Below are 20,878 nucleotides of genomic sequence, written 5' to 3' on the forward strand. Positions count from 1 at the left end.
TTCCCTGCTCACGTGTGGGGACCATGCCGGTTCGGTGCGGTGCCTGGAGTCCTGATGTCCATCTGTCCTCTTGTGTAACGCTAGAATTCCCTCACAAACCACGTGGTCACCAAGTGACCGATAGCCCTCTTCAACGCATCAGCCCTGCAATGTTCTTTTCTGAAAGGCAACTGGAACCGTTTTCTTCTGCTGCTGGGGCTCGAGCCCAGGGCCTTACGCATGCCAGTGGCCGCTCAGCCGCTGTACTGATGCCCACAGCCCAAATCAGGGCCTTCAAATACCTCCAGCAGCCTATGTTTTTATTTTTGAAGGGTCGTTTACATTTGCTTTCATTTGTGTGCACCTGACACTTTTGGGTGAAAAATCAGCCCTGTGTCCACCTGAGGTCCACTGAGGGTCCAGCTGAAGGGTGTTGCGTGCGCAGCCTCTCGGCTGCCCTGGCTGTGTGGCCAGGCCGCCGCGGCGGTACTGCCCCGCAGGTACTGTCATACTATCAGACTTGCATAATTCGATTAGGAAGGCAGAGTGCTGTGGAGTAATCAACATGGAATAAAATAGTTACATTTCATGTGTGTGTGTGTGTGCACGCATGTGCGTGCACGCACATTTGTGTGCACCTGTGGCCTGGGAACTGTCCCTGAGAGTCTTTTGCTCAAGGCTAGTGCTTCATCACTTGAGCCACAGCACCACATCTAGCTTTATCTGAGTCATTTATTGAAGAGTCTCAGACTGGGACTCTCCTGCCCAGGCTGGCTTCAAGCAGTGATCCTCAGATCTCAGCGTGAGCAGCTGGGGTGACAGGCATGAGCCTCCAGTGCCCGACAGTCACATTGCTTATATTCAAAACGATTTGACAAGCAAAAATAATTCTATTTCTTCATGTCCTCTTTTAGGTTCTGTAAATGAAAAATTACCCCAACGGGAAGGCACAGGAAAAGCAGGTAATTATCTCAAAATGAATTTGCACGATGATTATAGTCGCTAATGCAAATTCTGTTGTCGTGGAATAACTTTTTGAGTTAAAACTTGAACATGTACTGGTAATAAGGATGGATGCTCAGACAGCCGGAGAGTTCTTTATCCGTTCTACACACACGTGTCCATCCTGGCCTCTGCCGGTGCCCGTGGGCACGGGCGGCAGGGGCCCAGGTGCACCGGTCAGGTGACGCTCTCTGTGTGTCAGTGGCTGCAGTGTGGGAGGTACCTGTTGGGCGTGCGGAGGGCCAGCAGCTTTGCTCCACATGGGACTGTAGGCTGCAGTGTTGCTACTGACCTTTACATTAACTTCATGATGAAACAAAATTAGGCTTTAGTGCCAAAATCATAGACATCTTTCATAACACACTGAGTCGACGGCACAGAGAAGTAATACAAATTTAAATATACCAGAGCTTTATTTAGCTCCATTCCAGACGCGTAGCCTGAGACTCTGGAGGACCTGCTACTTCCAAGGGGACCTGTGCATTCTTAATGCCCCTGTGGGGGTAGAAAGGCAGCGTGGGCCGTGTGGGGAGCACTGGGGCAGCGTGGCCCGTGTGGGGAGCACTCGGCAGCGTGGGCCGTGTGGGGAGCACTCGGCAGCGTGGGCCGTGTGGGGAGCACTGGGGCAGCGTGGGCCGTGTGGGGAGCACTGGGGCAGCGTGGCCGTGTGGGGAGCACTGGGGCAGCGTGGGCCGTGTGGGGAGCACTGGGGCAGCGTGGGCCGTGTGGGGAGCACTGGGGCAGCGTGGGCCGTGTGGGGAGCACTGGGGCAGCGTGGGCCGTGTGGGGAGCACTGGGGCAGCGTGGGCCGTGTGGGGAGCACTGGGGCAGCGTGGGCCGTGTGCGGAGCACTCGGCAGCGTGGGCCGTGTGGGGAGCACTGGGGCAGCGTGGGCCGTGTGGGGAGCACTCGGCAGCGTGGGCCGTGTGGGGAGCACTGGGGCAGCGTGGGCCGTGTGGGGAGCACTGGGGCAGCGTGGGCCGTGTGGGGAGCACTCGGCAGCGTGGGCCGTGTGGGGAGCACTGGGGCAGCGTGGGCCGTGGGGGGAGCACTCGGCAGCGTGGGCCGTGTGCGGAGCACTCGGCAGCGTGGGCCGTGTGGGGAGCACTCGGCAGCGTGGGCCGTGTGGGGAGCACTGGGGCAGCGTGGGCCGTGGGGGGAGCACTCGGCAGCGTGGGCCGTGTGGGGAGCACTGGGGCAGCGTGGGCCGTGTGGGGAGCACTGGGGCAGCGTGGGCCGTGTGGGGAGCACTCGGCAGCGTGGGCCGTGTGGGGAGCACTGGGGCAGCGTGGGCCGTGTGGGGAGCACTGGGGCAGCGTGGGCCGTGTGGGGAGCACTCAGCAGCGTGGGCCGTGGGGGGAGCACTCGGCAGCGTGGGCCGTGTGGGGAGCACTCGGCAGCGTGGGCCGTGTGGGGAGCACTGGGGCAGCGTGGGCCGTGTGGGGAGCACTGGGGCAGCGTGGGCCGTGTGGGGAGCACTTGGCAGCGTGGGCCGTGTGGGGAGCACTGGGGCAGCGTGGGCCGTGGGGGGAGCATTGGGGCAGCGTGGGCCGTGGGGGGAGCACTCGGCAGCGTGGGCCGTGTGGGGAGCACTGGGGCAGCGTGGGCCGTGTGGGGAGCACTGGGGCAGCGTGGGCCGTGGGGGGAGCACTCGGCAGCGTGGGCCGTGGGGGGAGCACTCGGCAGCGTGGGCCGTGGGGGGAGCACTCGGCAGCGTGGGCCGTGTGGGGAGCACTGGGGCAGCGTGGGCCGTGTGGGGAGCACTGGGGCAGCGTGGGCCGTGTGGGGAGCACTGGGGCAGCGTGGGCCGTGTGGGGAGCACTGGGGCAGCGTGGGCCGTGGGGGGAGCACTCGGCAGCGTGGGCCGTGTGGGGAGCACTCGGCAGCGTGGGCCGTGTGGGGAGCACTCGGCAGCGTGGGCCGTGTGGGGAGCACTGGGGCAGCGTGGGCCGTGTGGGGAGCACTGGGGCAGCGTGGGCCGTGTGGGGAGCACTCGGCAGCGTGGGCCGTGGGGGGAGCACTCGGCAGCGTGGGCCGTGTGGGGAGCACTCACGAGGACATAGGGCTGCTAGGTGGTTTCTGGAAGAGGGCATACTTGGGATGGACCAGTGCTCGCGGCTTCCCGCAGTGAAGTGGGGAGCAGAGCCGCAGAAGGCTGGGTGAGGGCTGTGTCATCTTGAGCAAGAGTGACCTTGGGGGAGACCCTCGGGCGGTGACCTTTGGGGAGGTGACCCTTGGGTGGTGACCTTTGGGGAGGTGACCCTTGGGCGGTGACCTTGGAGGAGGTGACCCTTGGGCGGTGACCTTGGGGGAAGTGACCCTTGGGCAGCCCAGCCTCTGCCCGGCCACCCAGGCCAGGCTGTCCACCTGCACCCAGGGGTCTGTGGGTGGAGAAGTTATCAGCCGCTCCCGTACTGGCCCTGCACCTAGCCTCCTCTCTGCCCAGTACCCCGCTGGCTTCTTATGCCTGGGACACTCAATCCTCAGCCTTCATCAGAGCCAGGCCTGCTGCACGGTACATGAAATAAGAATTGTACATTTGAAGGGAGTCCTCCCGGCTCCTCCCCAGCTCCTCCCCGGCTCCTCACCGGCTCCTCCCCAGCTCCTCCCCAGCTTCCCAGCTCCTCCCCAGCTCCTCCCCAGCTCCTCCCCAGCTCCTCCCCGGCTCCCCAGCTCCTCCCCGGCTCCTCCCCGGCTCCCCAGCTCCTCCCCGGCTCCTCCCCGGCTCCTCCCCGGCTCCTCCCCAGCTCCTCCCCAGCTCCTCCCCAGCTCCTCCCCGGCTCCCCGGCTCCTCCCCAGCTCCTCCTCGGCTCCCCAGCTCCTCCCCAGCTCCTCCCCGGCTCCTCCCCGGCTCCTCCCCGGCTCCTCCCCAGCTCCTCCCCGGCTCCCCGGCTCCTCCCCAGCTCCTCCCCGGCTCCTCCCCGGCTCCTCCCCAGCTCCTCCCCGGCTCCTCCCCGGCTCCTCCCCGGCTCCTCCCTGGCTCCTCCCCGGCTCCTCCCCGGCTCCTCCCCAGCTTCCCAGCTCCTCCCCGGCTCCTCCCCGGCTCCTCCCCGGCTCCTCCCCGGCTCCTCCCCAGCTCCTCCCCGGCTCCCCGGCTCCTCCCCAGCTCCTCCCCGGCTCCCCCCCGGCTCCCCCCCGGCTCCTCCCCGGCTCCTCCCCGGCTCCTCCCCGGCTCCCCCCCGGCTCCCCCCCGGCTCCTCCCCGGCTCCTCCCCGGCTCCTCCCCGGCTCCTCCCTGGCTCCTCCCCGGCTCCTCCCCAGCTCCCCAGCTCCTCCCCCGGCTCCTCCCAGGCTTCCCCCCCTCCCCCCGCTCCTCCCCGGCTCCTCCCCGGCTCCTCCCCAGCTCCTCCCAGGCTCTCCAGCTCCCCGGGCTCCCCGGCTCCCTGGGACCCGGAGCTGTGCAGGCGTGGGGAGGGGCCGGGCTCCCTCACACCTGGGACCGCCCGGCTCAGCCACGCAGGGGAGAGACATGCAATGCACTGGCTGTGGCTGCTCCGGCTCCCCCCCCCCCCCCCCCCGCACCCTCCACCCTGCACCTCTGGGGGCTCCCTGCGCGTGGTTTTCCAGCTCTTTCTTGCCCATCACCATCTTACTGCCAAACACTGGCCCCGTGCTCAGAACCAGACCTGGCATTTCCCTCCTGGGCTGGTGCTGGGCCTCAGTCAAGCTCGGAGGGCTTTGGTGCGGGGTCTCAGTCCCGCCCCTCGCCCCAGCCTTTGCGTCATTCCTGGGTGGCTGTGCAGCCCCAGCCTGGGTACGGGGTGGTTGGCTACGAGGGGGCTTTCCCAGCACCTGTATGCACACTTACTTAGCTTACTCTCATAATTGTAGTCTCCTTGCAAATCTTTTCCGTTCTGAATTCAGATGATGCCGCAGCCCCAGCGTTGGAGACTCAGCCTCAAGGAGACGAAGAAGGTGAGCCAGGGTGCGGGACGGGGCCTGGAGGGGGGGAGGGTGGACAGTCAGGGGAGGGTGGACGGTCGGGGGGAGGGTGGACGGTCGGGGGGAGGGTGGACAGTCGGGGGGGAGGGTGGACGGTTGGGGGGTGGGTGGATGGTCAGGGGGAGGGTGGACGGTCAGGGGGAGGGTGGACAGTCAGGGGGGAGGGTGGACGGTCGGGGGGAGGGTGGACGGTCAGGAGGTGGGTGGGTGGGTGGGGGGAGGGTGGATGGTCGGGGAAGGGTGGACGGTCGGGGGGAGGGTGGACGGTCGGGGGGAGGGTGGACGGTCGGGGGGAGGGTGGACGGTCGGGGGAGGGTGGACGGTCAGGGGGAGGGTGGACGGTCAGGGAGGAGGGTGGACGGTCAGGGGGAGGGTGGACGGTCAGGAGGTGGGTGCGTGGTCGGGGTAGGATGGGTGGTTGGGGGGAGGGTGGACGGTCGGGGGTAGGATGGGTGGTTGGGGGGGAGGGTGGACGGTCGGGGGGAGGGTGGATGGTCAGGGGGAGGGTGGATGGTCAGGGGGGAGGGTGGTCGGGGGGAGGGTGGATGTCGGGGGGAGGATGGACGGTCGGGGGAGGGTAGACAGTCAGGGGGGAGGGTGGACGGTCAGGGGGAGGGTGGACAGTCAGGGGAGGGTGGACGGTCGGGGGGAGGGTGGATGGTCAGGGGGGAGGGTGGACGGTCAGGGGGGAGGGTGGACGGTCAGGCGAGAGGGTGGGCGGTCGAGGGAGGATGGGTGGTTGGGGGGGAGGGTGGACGGTCGGGGGGAGGGTGGATGGTCAGGGGGGAGGGTGGACGGTCGGGGGGAGGGTGGACGGTCAGGGGGAGGGTGGACGGTCGGGGGAGGATGGACGGTCGGGGGGAGGGTGGACGGTCAGGGGGAGGGTGGATGGTCAGGGGGAGGGTGGACGGTCAGGGGGAGGGTGGACGGTCGGGGGAGGATGGACGGTCAGGGGGAGGGTGGACGGTCAGGGGGAGGGTGGATGGTCGGGGGCAGGGTGGATGGTCAGGGGGGAGGATGGACAGTTGGGGGGAGGGTGGACGGTCGGGGGGAGGGTGGATGGTCAGGGGGGAGGATGGATGGTTGGGGGGAGGATGGACGGTTGGGGGGAGGGTGGATGGTCGGGGGGAGGGTGGACGGTCGGGGGGAGGATGGACGGTCGGGGGGAGGGTGGATGGTCAGGGGGAGGGTGGATGGTCAGGGGGGAGGGTGGACGGTCAGAGGGAGGATGGACGGTCGGGGGGAGGGTGGATGGTCAGGGGGGAGGGTGGATGGTCGGGGGGAGGGTGGACGGTCGGGGGGAGGGTGGACGGTCGGGGGGAGGATGGACGGTCGGGGGGAGGGTGGATGGTTGGGGGGAGGGTGGATGGTCGGGGGGAGGATGGACGGTCGGGGGGAGGGTGGATGGTCAGGGGGGAGGGTGGACGGTTGGGAGGAGGATGGACGGTCGGGGGGAGGGTGGATGGTCAGGGGGGAGGGTGGACGGTCAGGGGGAGGGTGGATGGTCAGGGGGGAGGGTGGACGGTCGGGGGGAGGATGGACGGTCGGGGGGAGGATGGACGGTCGAGGGGAGGGTGGATGGTCAGGGGGGAGGATGGATGCTCGGGGGGAGGGTGGACGGTCGGGGGCAGGGTGGATGGTCAGGGGGGAGGAGTAGAGACAGGCCATCCTGACAAAGACGTCACTCAGCGCTCAGACATTCAAAGAAGAGTCAATGTGGTCTCACTCTTATGTAAAATACAGAAAGGAAAACTCCTTACCCAAACTCACACAGCAAGGAAGTGGAAAGCGTTTACAGAAGTAGGTGAGAGGAAAAGAACATTAGGCCAAAAGACACCAAATTGCACTTAGGTCAGGTCAGGTCATGAAGTGTAGTGCTCAAGAGGATCTGGTCAGTCCTGGGCTTGAACTCGGGGCCTGGGCGCCATCCCTGAACTTTTGCACTCAAGCCTGGCACTCTACCACTTGAGCCACAGCTCCACTTCAGGCTTTCTGGAGCCAGAGTCTTACAAACTTTCCTTCCTCTGGCTGCCTTTGAACCACAATCCTCAGATCTCAGCCTCCTGAGTAGCTAGGATTACAGGTGTGAGCCACTGGCACTTGGCTTCATTTCTAGCTCATTTTATTGGTTAATTGGAAATAGAGTCTTAGCTGGGGCTGGCTTCAAACCTCGATCCTCAGATCCCAGCCTCCTGAGTAGCTAGGATTACAGGTGTGACCCACGGGTGCCCAGCACGATATCGGGTTCTTAACCACAAGTGTGCACAAACCTTCCTGGAGTGTGTCGACACAGGTGTGAACTTGCGGGCCGCAGGGTCTTCTCACTGTCCTGTGTCTAATTATGAAGACAGAACACCCGTCCCCCGCTTTGTGGCCCCTCGAGTTTGCTGCTTTGGCGTTTCCAGGTGGCACAGCACTGCCTGTTCGTTTGCGTGGAGAAATGTCTGGGTTGAGAATTCCAGTTTGAGCGATATAAATGCATATTCTGGGGGTGTGGAGCCACGCCGTCTCCCGTTCACATCTTGTCAGCGCTGGGCATGAGTTCAGACTTCCTACATTTTGCTGTCGTAGTTGTCTTGGGCCTTGGTTCCCTGCTCAGGCCAAGTGGTGTCATGGTCTGGAGAGCATTTGCAGGGGATGCCCACGGCAAATGCATCGGAGCGTGGAGGGCGCGTGGCTCCTGTCACCGTGGTAGAGCACTGTGTGCGCTCTCCTCCGCCACCCCACACCCTCCAACCCCATTCCACAGACAGGACACATCCCAGGCCCCGGAACAGGCTTCAGAGCCTGTATTCTCACAGTGCCATGTGTGTTATAGTGCATTTAACAAATAGTTCACTCAAGTATTGCTTTCCTTGGAAAGACAAAATCAAAGTTCAGCAGAATAAAACACCAGGAACCAAGTATTGAAAAGGGGCAGGGTAGGGCCGAGGGGTAGATGAATGAGGAGGTGGATGATGAAGAAGAGAATTGGGGGAATGCAGCCAGCAATCCAATTAAGATGAGGGCCGAGGGGATGAGCAGGGGTGGGTGACAAGGACCAAGGTGTATTGTATTCATAAAGTGCTATGTTAAATGGCAGCTCCTAGGTACAACTACCAAAGGACAGTAATAAAAGAAAAAGGAAGGAGATAAAGTCATAAATAGTCATTGGGAAAAAGGGAGTAACTACCTTTGTTTTGCAGGGTTTATCTGAGCATCTTTCTGTAGTACCCAGCTCTTTCAACATGGAGCTGCATTCAAACAGCTTTTCATTGCACTTTCCAATGAGGAAAACTGTTGCTAACAGTAGAAATGGGAGTAGGGAGTGGATTATTGTTTCCTTTGGTCTCCTTTCCTTTAGAAAGTGAGGTGTGCATTTCTCTACCAGATTAATTTGTTGACTTTTCGACCAGCTGCTGAGCTCAGCTGAGGAAGGAGCTTTGCACTCGGGATGTAACATGACTTCTACCTCGTTCACAGACATCGCGTCTCGGTACCCAACACTTTGGACAGAGCAAGTGAAAAGTCGGCAGAACAAGACCAATAAAAATTCAGGTAAAAGAGGTGCCCTGTCACTCTGAACCCCTGAGGGCATTGCGTGTCCTTACCCTGGTCCCGAGTCCCGGAAGTGCTGTGCACACTGACCCAGCTCAGGCCTCCACTCCGTCATCTCTGTCATCAGAATCGGTTTACAATTCGGTATCTTTTATTGAATTTTCTACATTATTTGGAATAGTCTGTTGATGCCACAAACTACAATTCTAGAGATGAAGTGTGAATGTGTGTTATGTTTTGTTAGTAAGAATTTGCCTTTACCCTAATTTCCCATACATCCATATTTTTGGCTAATTTATTCCTCCCAGTTGTATATATTGTGTTTGCTACAAAACAATGTTTGTCAGGGCTTCATACGGGTGAACTGGACCCCTTGTTCTGTGGACAGTGGGCTTGCTCTGAGTCCGGCTGGGGGTTGGGTGGTCTCATGTTCTGTGGACAGTGGGCTTGCTCTGAGTCCGGCTGGGGGTTGGGTGGTCTCATGTTCTGTGGACGGTGGGCTTGCTCTGAGTCCGGCTGGGGGTTGGGTGGTCTCATGTTCTGTGGACGGTGGGCTTGCTCTGAGTCCGGCTGGGGGTTGGGTGGTCTCATGTTCTGTGGACAGTGGGCTTGCTCTGAGTCCGGCTGGGGGTTGGGTGGTCTAAGGAAGCCAGCTTCTTCTGTAGCCTTTGCTTTCGTGCTCTGTGGCTGGCCTGCATGTTTCCTGTGATCTCGTGGAACTTCTGAGCTTGGTGGTCAGTTGCTGAGGCAGGTTGGCTCAGGGGCTACAATGGTGGTCAGTTGCTGAGGCAGGTTGGCTCAGGGGCTACAAGAAATTCCCGCAGAGAAGAGAAATAGGGCAGAGGCCTAGAAGCACGAGCATCCAGCATCGCTATCCTACTGTCTGTGTTTTCTTTGAGGTGCGTTTTCACACCCACTTAGGAGAAGGTCAGAGGTCCATCAGTGTTCGGAGGACTGGGTTACCCACAGGCAGGCGTGATGTAAAGGGGGTGCGGGGTGCTGCTGGAGACCAGAGTAGCTCTGCCTTCAAGGACGTGCCCGCGCTTGGGGGTAGGGAGACGAGGGGCCTGCGTTCTAGACGTGCTGGTGGCTCTGGAACACTTTTCATGGGAGCCGCAGCTAGGCAGCACCTGAACTTAATTTGGGAAAGAAACAGGTCTGTGCATTCCGCCGCTGGAAAGGTGCCTTTTTAGAGCACCTTGAGCGGCTGGTGTGGGAGCGTCCCGCGCTGGTCCCGCACCGGCCCCGCACTGACCCCGCACTGGCCCCGCGCTGGCCCAGGCCACCCCAGCAGCTTGGGAACAGGGTGCCTTTGTAGCTCGGCTTCCCTCACCCATGCGGACTCAGGCTGAGCCCGGCCTGGCCTGGCCGCGCCGACTCACCTCATGCCCGGCAGGCGCTCGGAGCGCTTGGGAAACCCCAGTGCACTCCAGCTGCCTGCCTGTGATGTGATCTGTGCCCCACACCGGGGTGGAACTGGAAGAAGAATGGAGCGGCTTGATCCTGTGTTCAGTGTTCACGCAGAAATGGCAAGCACCCTCAGGATTCACACTCTGGCCACTGCGATCCATGGAATTTCAGACACCAGTTGAGTCTCATTTCCTTTTAATTTGCAAATTTGCATTGTGATAATATGGTATGACTTGCTGAAATCCAAAGAATACATAGGCATGTGTCATAATACCACAGTGGAGCATCTCAGGGAGGGGATCACACACAGGGGAGGGGGAGGGGATCACACACAGGGGAGGGGATCACACACAGGGGAGGGGATCACACAGGGGAGGGGATCACACACAGGGGAGGGGATCACACAGGGGAGGGGATCACACACAGGGGAGGGGGAGGGGATCACACAGGGGAGGGGATCACACAGGGGAGGGGATCACACAGGGGAGGGGATCACACACAGGGGAGGGGGAGGGGATCACACAGGGGAGGTGATCACACAGGGGAGGGGATCACACAGGGGAGGGGATCACACACAGGGGAGGTGATCACACAGGGGAGGGGATCACACAGGGGAGGGGATCACACACAGGGGAGGTGATCACACACGGGGGGGGAGGGGATCACACACAGGCCTGGGGAGGGGATCACACAGGGGAGGTGATCACACAGGGGAGGTGGTCACACAGGGGAGGGGATCACACACAGGGGAGGTGGTCACACACAGGGGAGGGGATCACACAGGGGAGGTGGTCACACAGGGGAGGGGATCACACACAGGGGAGGTGGTCACACACAGGGGAGGGGATCACACAGGGGAGGTGGTCACACAGGGGAGGGGATCACACACAGGGGAGGTGGTCACACACAGGGGAGGGGATCACACAGGGGAGGTGGTCACACAGGGGAGGGGATCACACACAGGGGAGGGGATCACACACAGGGGAGGGGATCACACACAGGCCTGGGGAGGGGATCACACAGGGGAGGGGATCACACAGGGCAGGTGGTCACACAGGGGAGGGGATCACACACAGGGGAGGGGATCACACACAGGGGAGGTGGTCACACAGGGCAGGTGGTCACACGCAGGCCTCGGGAGGGAACACCTGCACTGCTGGCAGCTTCTGAAGCGGTGGTGGGCCGCAGGCTCTCTGGTTCCTCTCCAGGCATGGCTCTCTGGTTCCTCTCCAGGCATGGCTCTCCTCGCCAACCCGGCCATCACAGGCAGTCCTGGCCCTGACCGGGAGCTGGCCCTCTGCTCCCTGGCCCTGGCTGACCCCGTGGTCACCGGCATGCAGTGCGGTCAGCCTGGTGCTGGGCTCCGTCCTCCTGGATTACATGGAGGGCAACCTGTGTGCGAGGCTGATGTCTCCCTGAGCTGTGTACTTAAGAGGCAGAATGCAAAGCTGGAGATGCAGAGTCAGAGCGCGGCTCTTCCGCTGGCTGGGCAAGGTCCCCGGCGGGGCTCTGCAGACCTGGGGGAGACACTCCTGGCCTGGCCCCTTTGCCACAGAGCTGAGGCCAGGCCTCCCCCCTCTGCAGCCATTGTGTTTATTGTCTTTCTAGACTGCGGGAGAACTAGAGAAAACATAGAAGTCACAGTTTTGTCAGCAGTGCAAATTGCCCTCCTCCTCGGAGAGAAATCTGTCTTCCTCCCTTGGCCATTAAACACGGGTCTGTTTTATGTCCGGCGTGTGTGTGGTGTATCCAAGGTCTGCGGGGTCTGTCAGTGGAAATGTTTTCTGCTGTATGCAGGGTTCATCATTTTTGTTTTATTGCAAATATTAAAATTAGTGCCAAAAGATAATTATCTTCTACTTCTGCCTTAAATCAGGCTAAATTGCATTCCTCAGTGAGAAATAAAATAAGCTATATTTTCTTTTTTGTTTCTAACATTTTTCTTTCCATTCTGTTTATTTCACATAACATTACCAAAACAGAAAAATATCAGACTCTAAGTTACAAAGTTTTGATCATTTGAAAAGATGAACAGATCCATAATTAATAGTCCCTTATAAATGTGGACTGTAAAAATATATTATTTTAAAGCATTAATTATCCTTTAAAATATGCATGACCCAGTCTGTCTAACTTTCCTAATTGTAGAAGGCAGCTTTAATTCCAGTCATATTTACTTGTCAGATTTCAACATTTGAGCAAACTGGTTAATTAATCAGGGTAAAGAATGTCAAATACAGAAATGACAGAAACGGGACAAAAGCAGCAAACGACGGCTGCCAGCCGTGTGAAGACGGTGCCTGGCCTGGCCTCCCACTAGAGTGAGGTTTGCGCCTGTCCCCAAATCAGTGAGGTCTGATGCGAGAATCCAGCTCAGTCCATCAGCTGAGCGCAGTGCATCCACAGCTCATTCCATGCACAGTGCTGTGCATCCTGAGCTCATTCTATCGACCGTGCTGTGCGTCTGCAGCATGGTTCTTTTGTGGTTGTTGGTCATGGGGCTTGAACTCTGGGCCTGGGCACTGTCCCTCAGCTCTTCAGCTCAAGGTGAGCACTCTACCATTTGAGCTACAGCACCACTTCTGGTTTTCTGTTGGTTATTTGGAGATAAGAGTCTCATGGCTATTGCTGCCTGAGCTGCCTTTGAACCGTGATCCTCAGATCTCAGTCCCTTGAGGAGCTGGGACACAGGCGTGAGCCTCCAGCGCCCGGCTGCACATGGTTCTTAATAGCAAGTTCAGAATCCTAAGTGGCCGACAGGGCTTCACTCAAACCTCTATCCCCGTCCCCGGCGCTATGTGCAAAGGCCGGTGTGTGGACTCCATGCCTGGCCCGTCCTGGCCTCCTCCAGCCTCCTCTGGAGGCATTGCTGGCTGGCCAGAGGCTTGGATTGCCCACAGGGCTCTCACGGCTCCTGCCTCTGGTTCTGGGTCACTGGGAGCTGGAAGTTCTGCCTTGCCAGGCCGGTGCTACAGGCAGAGGGGCAGAGGGGGCAGAGGGGGCTCTTCCCCTCGCCACACAGGGGCCGGCCACGGAGCTACAGCTCCCCTGGCCTTGCTTAGCCAGGGGAAGGCCGGCAGGCCACCGTGCAGAGGGCTGCGCTGCATCTGCTGCGGCGGCCCGGAAGACGTGCACGCTGGCAAACTGGCTTTTATTTAAGATATAGATTCTGCATGGGCGGGGGGCAGGGTCCTCAGCCACAGCCTTCAGCTGACCGGTCCTGCCCGCTCGCTGTCCATCCTCTTCCCATCTAACCCGAGCTCCGCCTTCATTATGACCATCTCCAAGTACCATCACCCCCCAGCCCCCAAGCCCACACTCAGTCCATGGCCGGCAGGGTCCAATGTGGCCACTGCACTCTCTGTCTCCGTCTCTCTCTGTCTCTGTCTCTCTCTCTCTCATACACACATACTCTTTCTCTCTCTTGCTCATCACTACCTGCTCAGCCTGCTGCCAGCCCCCTGGCCTGCCTCCCACAGCCCCGGGCAGTTTGGGCCCTGACCGGTCCCTGTCTAGCAAGGAGCAGCTGCCACAGCCACTCGAGATTTATCAGCCGTGGATACAAACTCCTTCTGGGCTAGAACAAAATTTCTTTGTTTTCCCATATCAAATGCTGGCTGCAAGTAGAAGTTTCTCCCAAATCTAAGCATTGTTTCATGGCCACAGGTACATTATGCAATGGAGTTATTTTCAGCAGTGTTTTTAAATCATTTTTATGAAAAACAAGCACATTTCAAGTTGACAGCAAGACGTGCGTGTCTTTTCTGAAAGCACAGCAATGGTCTTTGGGCTCTGCCAGGAGAGCTGTGTGCCCCGGGCACGCCTCGCGCCTCGAGCGAGGGGCAGACCCCAGCACGGCCTCCAGCCCTGCCGGGCACAGGAAACAAAACTCGAAGCCCTGCGGGCGGTGCCGGGCCTTCCATTTCCACGCCCACGCATTTGGCACACATCAGCCGCTCAGTTAATGGGAAAGCATCAAAGCGGCTTCCAGTCTGTATCATGAGCTTTTTATCACATCTGGTACAGCGTGTGCGGTGTGCTGGCTGGCTGGTGTGTCCGGGCACGTGGACCGGGCCCAGACCCTCCCAGGGTGGGCGCGGAGTCCGAGGTCAGGGCCTTTCTTCCTGTGGTTGGTGTGAATCCTGAGCTGCCATGCCCTCCCCTGAGCTCAGCCTAAGAAATACAACTTTCCAAGATAACTTCCAACTAAAAGGCACTTTTCTCTTTTGTTTGGACACTTGGAAATAATTTTGTTTTCTGTTATGATGTGGCTCTTCAAGACAAAAATGATACTTTAGTTTAGAACTTAAAACTAGAAAAGAATAGAGTAATTCCTTCACCATGTCTCACTGGGAAGAGAGCTCTTTATTCGTTCAAGAACGTTTCCCAATTTAAGCATTTATCAATTAATTTTTTTCTCATAGGTGCTAAGCTGTGTTCTTTAAATTCATTTCTTTCATTTTGAAGTGCCGACACAGTACACCAAAGGCTGGAAGGAGTCCTAGGTTGCATCGTCGGCAGTTAACGTATTACTGAAGAAACCTGCTTGTGCCTCGCTGTACACTCTTGGGGCCTTCTCTTTCCCATGTGTGCTTTCCCTCCTTTACACCCTTTAAAGTTTCCTGTGGCGTCTTGTCATGTGCTTGGCCTCTTGTGGAAGTGATGGAGTGAAGATTTAGTTGGAGGAGGAGAGGAGGAGGAGGAGGAAGAAGAGGAAGAGGAGGAGGAGGAGGAGGAGGACAAGGAGGAGGAAGAGGAGGAGGACAAGGAGGAGGAGGAGGAGGACAAGGGGGAGAAGGAGGAGGAGGAGGAGAAGGAGGAGGAGGACAACAGGGAGAAGGAGAAGGAAGAGGGGGAGGACAAGGAGGAGGAGGAGGAAAAAGGGGAGGAGGAGGAAGAGAAGGAAGGAGGAGTAGGAGGAGAAGGGAGGAGGAGGAGGAGGAGGAAGGAGGAGGCTTTGCACTGCCTGCCATGTTGCTTAGGCTGGTGATCACTGGTGTAGTCGGTGAATGGCCTCCCAACGCCAGGGCCAGCCAGGGCCATTGGAGAATGGAGAGGGTCCATGCAGAGATGCAGCTCAGAGCTGGGGTATCTGTGGACACTGCACAGGAGACGCCATGCAGCATGTCTGTGCGGGATGATGAGTGTGTGTCCGTGTGTGGGATGAGTGTGTGTCTGTGTAGGATGATGAGTGTGTGTCTGTGTGTGGATGAGTGTGCATCTGTGTGTGGGATGATGAGTGTGTGTCCGTGTGTGGGATGATGAGTGTGCGTCTGTGTGTGGGATGATGAGTTGTGTCTGTGTGGGATGGTGAGTGTGCATCTGTGTGTGGGATGATGAGTGCATCTGTGTGGGATGGTGAGTGTGCGTCTGTGTGGGATGATGAGTGTGCATCTGTGTGTGGGATGATGAGTGTGCATCTGTGTGTGGGATGATGAGTGTGCATCTGTGTGTGGGATGATGAGTGTGCGTCTGTGTGTGGGATGATGAGTTGTGTCTGTGTGGGATGATGAGTGCATCTGTGTGTGGGATGGTGAGTGTGCATCTGTGTGTGGGATGATGAGTGTGCATCTGTGTGTGGGATGGTGAGTGTGCATCTGTGTGTGGGATGGTGAGTGTGCATCTGTGGGATGATGAGTGTGCATCTGTGTGTGGGATGATGAGTGCATCTGTGTGGGATGGTGAGTGTGCGTCTGTGTGGGATGATGAGTGTGCATCTGTGTGTGGGATGAGTGTGCATCTGTGTGTGGGATGATGAGTGTGCATCTGTGTGTGGATGAGTGTGCATCTGTGTGGAATGATGAGTGTGCGTCTGTGTGGGATGATGAGTGTGCGTCTGTGTGGGATGATGAGTGTGCATCTGTGTGGGATGATGAGTGTGCGTCTGTGTGGGATGATGAGTGTGCGTCTGTGTGTGGGATGATGAGTGTGCATCTGTGTGTGGGATGATGAGTGTGTGTCTGTGTGTGGGATGATGAGTGTGTGTCCGTGTGTGGGATGATGAGTGTGCATCTGTGTGGGATGATTAGTGTGCGTCTGTGTGTGGGATGATGAGTGTGCATCTGTGTGTGGGATGATGAGTGTGCATCTGTGTGTGGGATGATGAGTGTGCATCTGTGTGTGGGATGATGAGTGTGCATCTGTGTGTGGGATGATGAGTGTGCATCTGTGTGTGGGATGATGAGTGTGCGTCTATGTGGGATGATGATGAGTGTGCGTCTGTGTGTGGGATGATGAGTGTGTCCGTGTGTGGAATGATGAGTGTGCGTCTGTGTGTGGGATGAGTGTGCGTCTGTATGGGATGATGAGTGTGCGTCTGTGTGTGGGATGATGAGTGTGTGTCTGTATGGGATGATGAGTGTGTGTCCGTGTGTGGGATGATGAGTGTGCGTCTGTGTGTGGGATGATGAGTGTGCATCTGTGTGTGGGATGATTAGTGTGCGTCTGTGTGTGGGATGATGAGTGCATCTGTGTGTGAGATGATGAGTGTGTGTCTGTGTGTGGGATGATGAGTGTGCGTCTGTGTGTGGGATGATGAGTGTGCGTCTGTATGGGATGATGAGTGTGTGTCCGTGTGTGGGATGATGAGTGTGCGTCTGTGTGTGGGATGATGAGTGTGTGTCTGTGTGTGGGATGATGAGTGTGCGTCTGTGTGTGGGATGATGAGTGTGCGTCTGTGTGTGGGATGATGAGTGTGCGTCTGTGTGTGGGATGATGAGTGTGCGTCTGTGTATGGGATAGTGAGTGTGTGTGTGGGATGATGAGTGTGCATCTGTGTGTGGGATGATTAGTGTGCGTCTGTGTGTGGGATGATGAGTGTGTGTCTGTGTGTGGGATGATGAGTGTGCGTCTGTGTGTGGGATGATGAGTGTGCGTCTGTGTGTGGGATGATGAGTGTGTGTCTGTGTATGGGATAGTGAGTGTGTGTGGGATGATGAGTGTGCATCTGTGTGTGGGATGATTAGTGTGCGTCTGTGTGTGGGATGATGAGTGTGCGTCTGTGTGTGGGATGATTAGTGTGCGTCTGTGTGTGGGATGGTGAGTGTGCGTCTGTGTGTGGGATGATTAGTGTGCGTCTGAGTGTGGGATGATGAGTGTGCATCTGTGTGTGGGATGATGAGTGTGCGTCTGTGTGTGGGATGATGAGTGTGTGTCTGTGTGTGTGGGATAGTGAGTGTGTGTGTGGGATGATGAGTGTGCATCTGTGTGTGGGATGATTAGTGTGCGTCTGTGTGTGGGATGATGAGTGTGCATCTGTGTTGGGATGATTAGTGTGCGTCTGTGTGTGGGATGGTGAGTGTGCGTCTGTGTGTGGGATGATGAGTGTGTATCTGTGTGTGGGATGATTAGTGTGCGTCTGTGTGTGGGATGAGTGTGTGTCTGTGTGTGGGATGGTGAGTGTGCGTCTGTGTGTGGGATGATGAGTGTGCGTCTGTGTGTGGGATGGTGAGTGTGCGTCTGTGTGGGATGATGAGTGTGTGTCTGTGTGTGGGATGATGAGTGTGCGTCTGTGTGTGGGATGATGAGTGTGCATCTGTGTGTGGGATGATGAGTGTGCATCTGTGTGTGGGATGATGAGTGTGCGTCTGTGTGTGGGATGATGAGTGTGTGTCTGTGTATGGGATAGTGAGTGTGTGTGTGGGATGATGAGTGTGTGTCTGTGTGTGGGATGATGAGTGTGCGTCTGTGTGGGATGGTGAGTGTGCGTGTGTATGGGATGATGAGTGTGCGTCTGTCCTCCCATACCCCGTCCTCCCGTCCTCCCGTCCCCGTCCCCCTGTCCTCCCGTCCCCGTCCCCCGTCCTCCCGTCCCCCCATCCCCCCGTCCTCCTGTCCGCCCGTCCCCCTGTCCTCCCGTCCTCCCCGTCCTCCCGTCCCTGTCCCTCTGTCCTCCCGTCCCCGTCCCCCTGTCCTCCCATCCCCGTCCCCCTGTCCTCCCGTCCCCCCGTCCCCCTGTCCTCCCGTCCCCGTCCCCCCGTCCTCCCGTCCCCCCATCCCCCCGTCCTCCTGTCCCCCCGTCCCCCCGCCCCCCCGTCCTCCCGTCCTCCCATCCTCCCGTCCTCCCGTCCTCCCATCCCCCCATCCCCCCGTCCTCCCGTCCTCCCGTCCCCGTCCCCCTGTCCTCCCGTCCCCGTCCCCCCGTCCTCCCGTCCCCCCCGTCCCCCCGTCCTCCTGTCCTCCCGTCCCCCCGTCCTCCCGTCCTCCCGTCCTCCCATCCTCCCATCCTCCCGTCCCCATCCCCCTGTCCTCCCGTCCCCGTCCCCCTGTCCTCCCGTCCCCCCCCCGCCCCCCGTTCTCCTGTCCCTCTATCCCCCTGTCCTCCTGTCCGCCCGTCCTCCCGTCCCCCCGTCCTCCCGTCCCCATCCTCCATTCTTTCAGGGACTCTGTGCATGCCCATCCATGCCCTCACCCAGCGTCTAGGTGTTCAGGAGCGTTACCCTCTAGGCCTGTGAGGCTTTGTGTCTTACATTTAGGCCTTTAATCCTGGCTGGGTTAATTCTGTGACGCTGTGAGGTTGCTGTCTAGATCCTCTTCCCGGCGGAGGTCTGGGGCCACCGCGGCCTGCAGGACACCTTCGCTCGCTCGCGACCTCCCTTGGGAGACCAGCTGCCTAGATCTGTGCGGCCCGTTCTCTTGGCCTGGACCAGTTTTGAGATTTAAAATGTCCAGAACTTGTCCCTGGGCAAGAGCTCAGTGAGGATAGCATCAGGGCGGCCAGAATAAAATCTTCAAGGAAATGAGAGGTCGAGGGTCTTTCAGAAAGAGACCGAAGGGAGGGAGGCGCAGACATTCCAGGAAGCACTGCCAGGCGGGTCACGGGTCTTCCCCGTTACCACGCCGCCCCTGGCCGGAGGAGCCGGCTGTCCTCGGCACTGTCTCCCGCGTGGAAAGGAAGGCCTGGGCGTGGAGGATGGGAGAGTCTGGGTCTCTGTCCTTGGGCCAGGCCAGATGAGAACATGGCAAGAGCAATGGCGGTGTCGCTGGGAGGGAAACGCGGCAGAGAACAGGGCTTGCGGTGGGCTGGGGCGCCAGGAGAAGGCGGTCCTGCCGACCAGCCACAGCCAGCCTCCACTCCGCTCCCACGGGCCTGTTCCTCCACCGAACACCTTCGCGCCTCCCTGCCGCCGTTCCCACCGGCTTCTCCCTCACAAGGCTTCCCCCCTGCAGTAGTCCATCCTGCCGATAAGCCAAGGGGTTTGCGTCTTAAAGTGGAAGTCCAGACGTTTTTCCAGTGACGGCCTGGATCACACGCTCAGCCCTGAAACAGAGGGATAAGAAGTGCTTGCTGGCACGTTACAGAGGCCTGTGTTGGTTGGGAAATCAAACCAGCGACTGTATTACAGGATAATCTGTCTGCATCTGAATGGCAACTTTGAATTCTTGTCAGGGTTGGTCAGTGATGGCTGGGAACAGGTGCTGTTCACCGGGTGGAGAACAGCAGAGCCACAGAAACACCGGATGCCAGAAATGGAGCATTACAAAAACGAGCTACACAAATGATGCTGAATATACGTGTGGGATTTTAAGCTTATCACTCGTTTTTCCACCCCCCACTGAGCCCCCATCCCCCGCTGACCCCCCTCTCCCCCTCTTCTCCCAGCATCCTCCTGTGACCAGGAGCAGCAGTCGGCCCTAGAGGAGGCCAAGCACCCCAAGAACGACAACGTGGTGATCCCGGAGTGCGCCCACGGCGGCCTCTACAAGCCAGTGCAGTGCCACCCGTCCACCGGCTACTGCTGGTGCGTGCTGGTGGACACGGGGCGGCCCATCCCCGGCACCTCCACCAGGTAGGTGCCTGGGACACCGAGAGGGGGTGTGGGGCGAGGGGGCGCAGAGCCTGCCCCAGCACGGACACTGCCAGGCTGGGGTCACAGAGGCTCCGGGGTGAGCCCCCCCCAGCTCCTGGAATGAGGCCCCCCCCCGGCTCCTGGGGCAAGCTCCCCTTGGCTCCCGGGGTGAGCCCCCCTGGCTCCTGAGATGAGGCCACCCCCCGGCTTTGGGGCGAGTCCCCCCGTGGTTCTGGGACGAGGCCCCCCTGGCTCCCGGGACGAGCCCCCCGGCTCCAGTACAAGCCCTCCCCCCCCCCCCCGTGGCTCCGGGACGAGCCCCTCCCCTGGCTTCAGTACAAGCCTCCCAACTCTGAGATGAGCCCCCCCACTCCCGGGGCAAGTCCCCCCGTGGCTCTGGGACAATCCTCCCCCCCCCAGCTCCTGGGCCCAGGCTGCCTTGGAAGCTCTGGCCAGCCACAAGTCGGGAAAAGCACATTTCTGAGGGTTGCCAGGTGCCAAATACGGGGAGGAGAGCCACAGAGCCCCCAGCAGGGAGAAGGCCAGGCCTCACTGGGGGCCAGGTGCAGCCCTTCGCGGGCCGCTGGCTTTGACCACAAAGGGCAAGTGTTTCAGAAGCAGAGGAACATGACCCCGGACTAGCTGTGCATAGAATAGAAATGCTGGTGTTCTGACATTATCTTTTTCAAAGAGCGAGAATACAATACAAGGATGTTATCCGGAGTTGTTCCTCGCTGCTTTATGTAAGTCTGGGCAGCCTGGCAACCTTGTCCCAGGCACCAAGGACAGAGTGGCCTGCTGGACACACGGCATGGCTCTTTGCTTTATCTGGAATGCGAGGAGAGGAGTCTACTAATGGAAGAGTGTATTATCTCTCCCAGGTCTTGGGCTGATTTCTGCTTTCATCTCTAATCATCTGGACATGGCCGGGGCCATATTTCCTAAGTTGTGTTCCCCGATGTTTCAAGTGTGACCCTGGCTTTCAGTAAGGAGTGGGCTGTGTAGATCACGGCTCTGGGTGAGGAGTGGGCTGTGTAGATCATGGCTCTGGGTGGGGAGTGGGCTGTGTAGATCATGGCTCTCAATGGGGAGTGGGCTGTGCAGATCACGGCTCTGGGTGAGGAGTGGGCTGTGTAGATCACCGCTCTGGGTGAGGAGTGGGCTGTGTAGATCATGGCTCTGGGTGGGGAGTGGGCTGTGTAGATCACGGCTCTGGGTGAG

General features: G+C 59.2%; 1 protein-coding gene across 4 annotated transcripts in view; it reads left to right on the plus strand.

Moving 5' to 3' along the window:
* The window catches only part of Smoc2 (SPARC related modular calcium binding 2), a 112,259-nt gene that overhangs the window by 62,576 nt on the left and 28,805 nt on the right, over positions 1 to 20,878 (plus strand). For 2 of the 4 annotated variants that reach the window (XM_042672394.1, XM_042672391.1), the window contains exons 5-8: positions 894 to 941; positions 4,812 to 4,895; positions 8,385 to 8,459; positions 19,471 to 19,657. In XM_042672394.1, the coding sequence (XP_042528328.1) occupies positions 894 to 941; positions 4,812 to 4,895; positions 8,385 to 8,459; positions 19,471 to 19,657 (394 nt within the window). The remainder of the gene's footprint in view (positions 1 to 893; positions 942 to 4,811; positions 4,896 to 8,384; positions 8,460 to 19,470; positions 19,658 to 20,878) is intronic. The other 2 variants (XM_042672395.1, XM_042672393.1) reach the window with 1 other exon arrangement.

This window comes from Dipodomys spectabilis, unplaced genomic scaffold, assembly GCF_019054845.1.
Source record: "Dipodomys spectabilis isolate Male_0828 unplaced genomic scaffold, ASM1905484v1 ptg000702l, whole genome shotgun sequence".
Taxonomy (NCBI): domain Eukaryota; kingdom Metazoa; phylum Chordata; class Mammalia; order Rodentia; family Heteromyidae; genus Dipodomys; species Dipodomys spectabilis.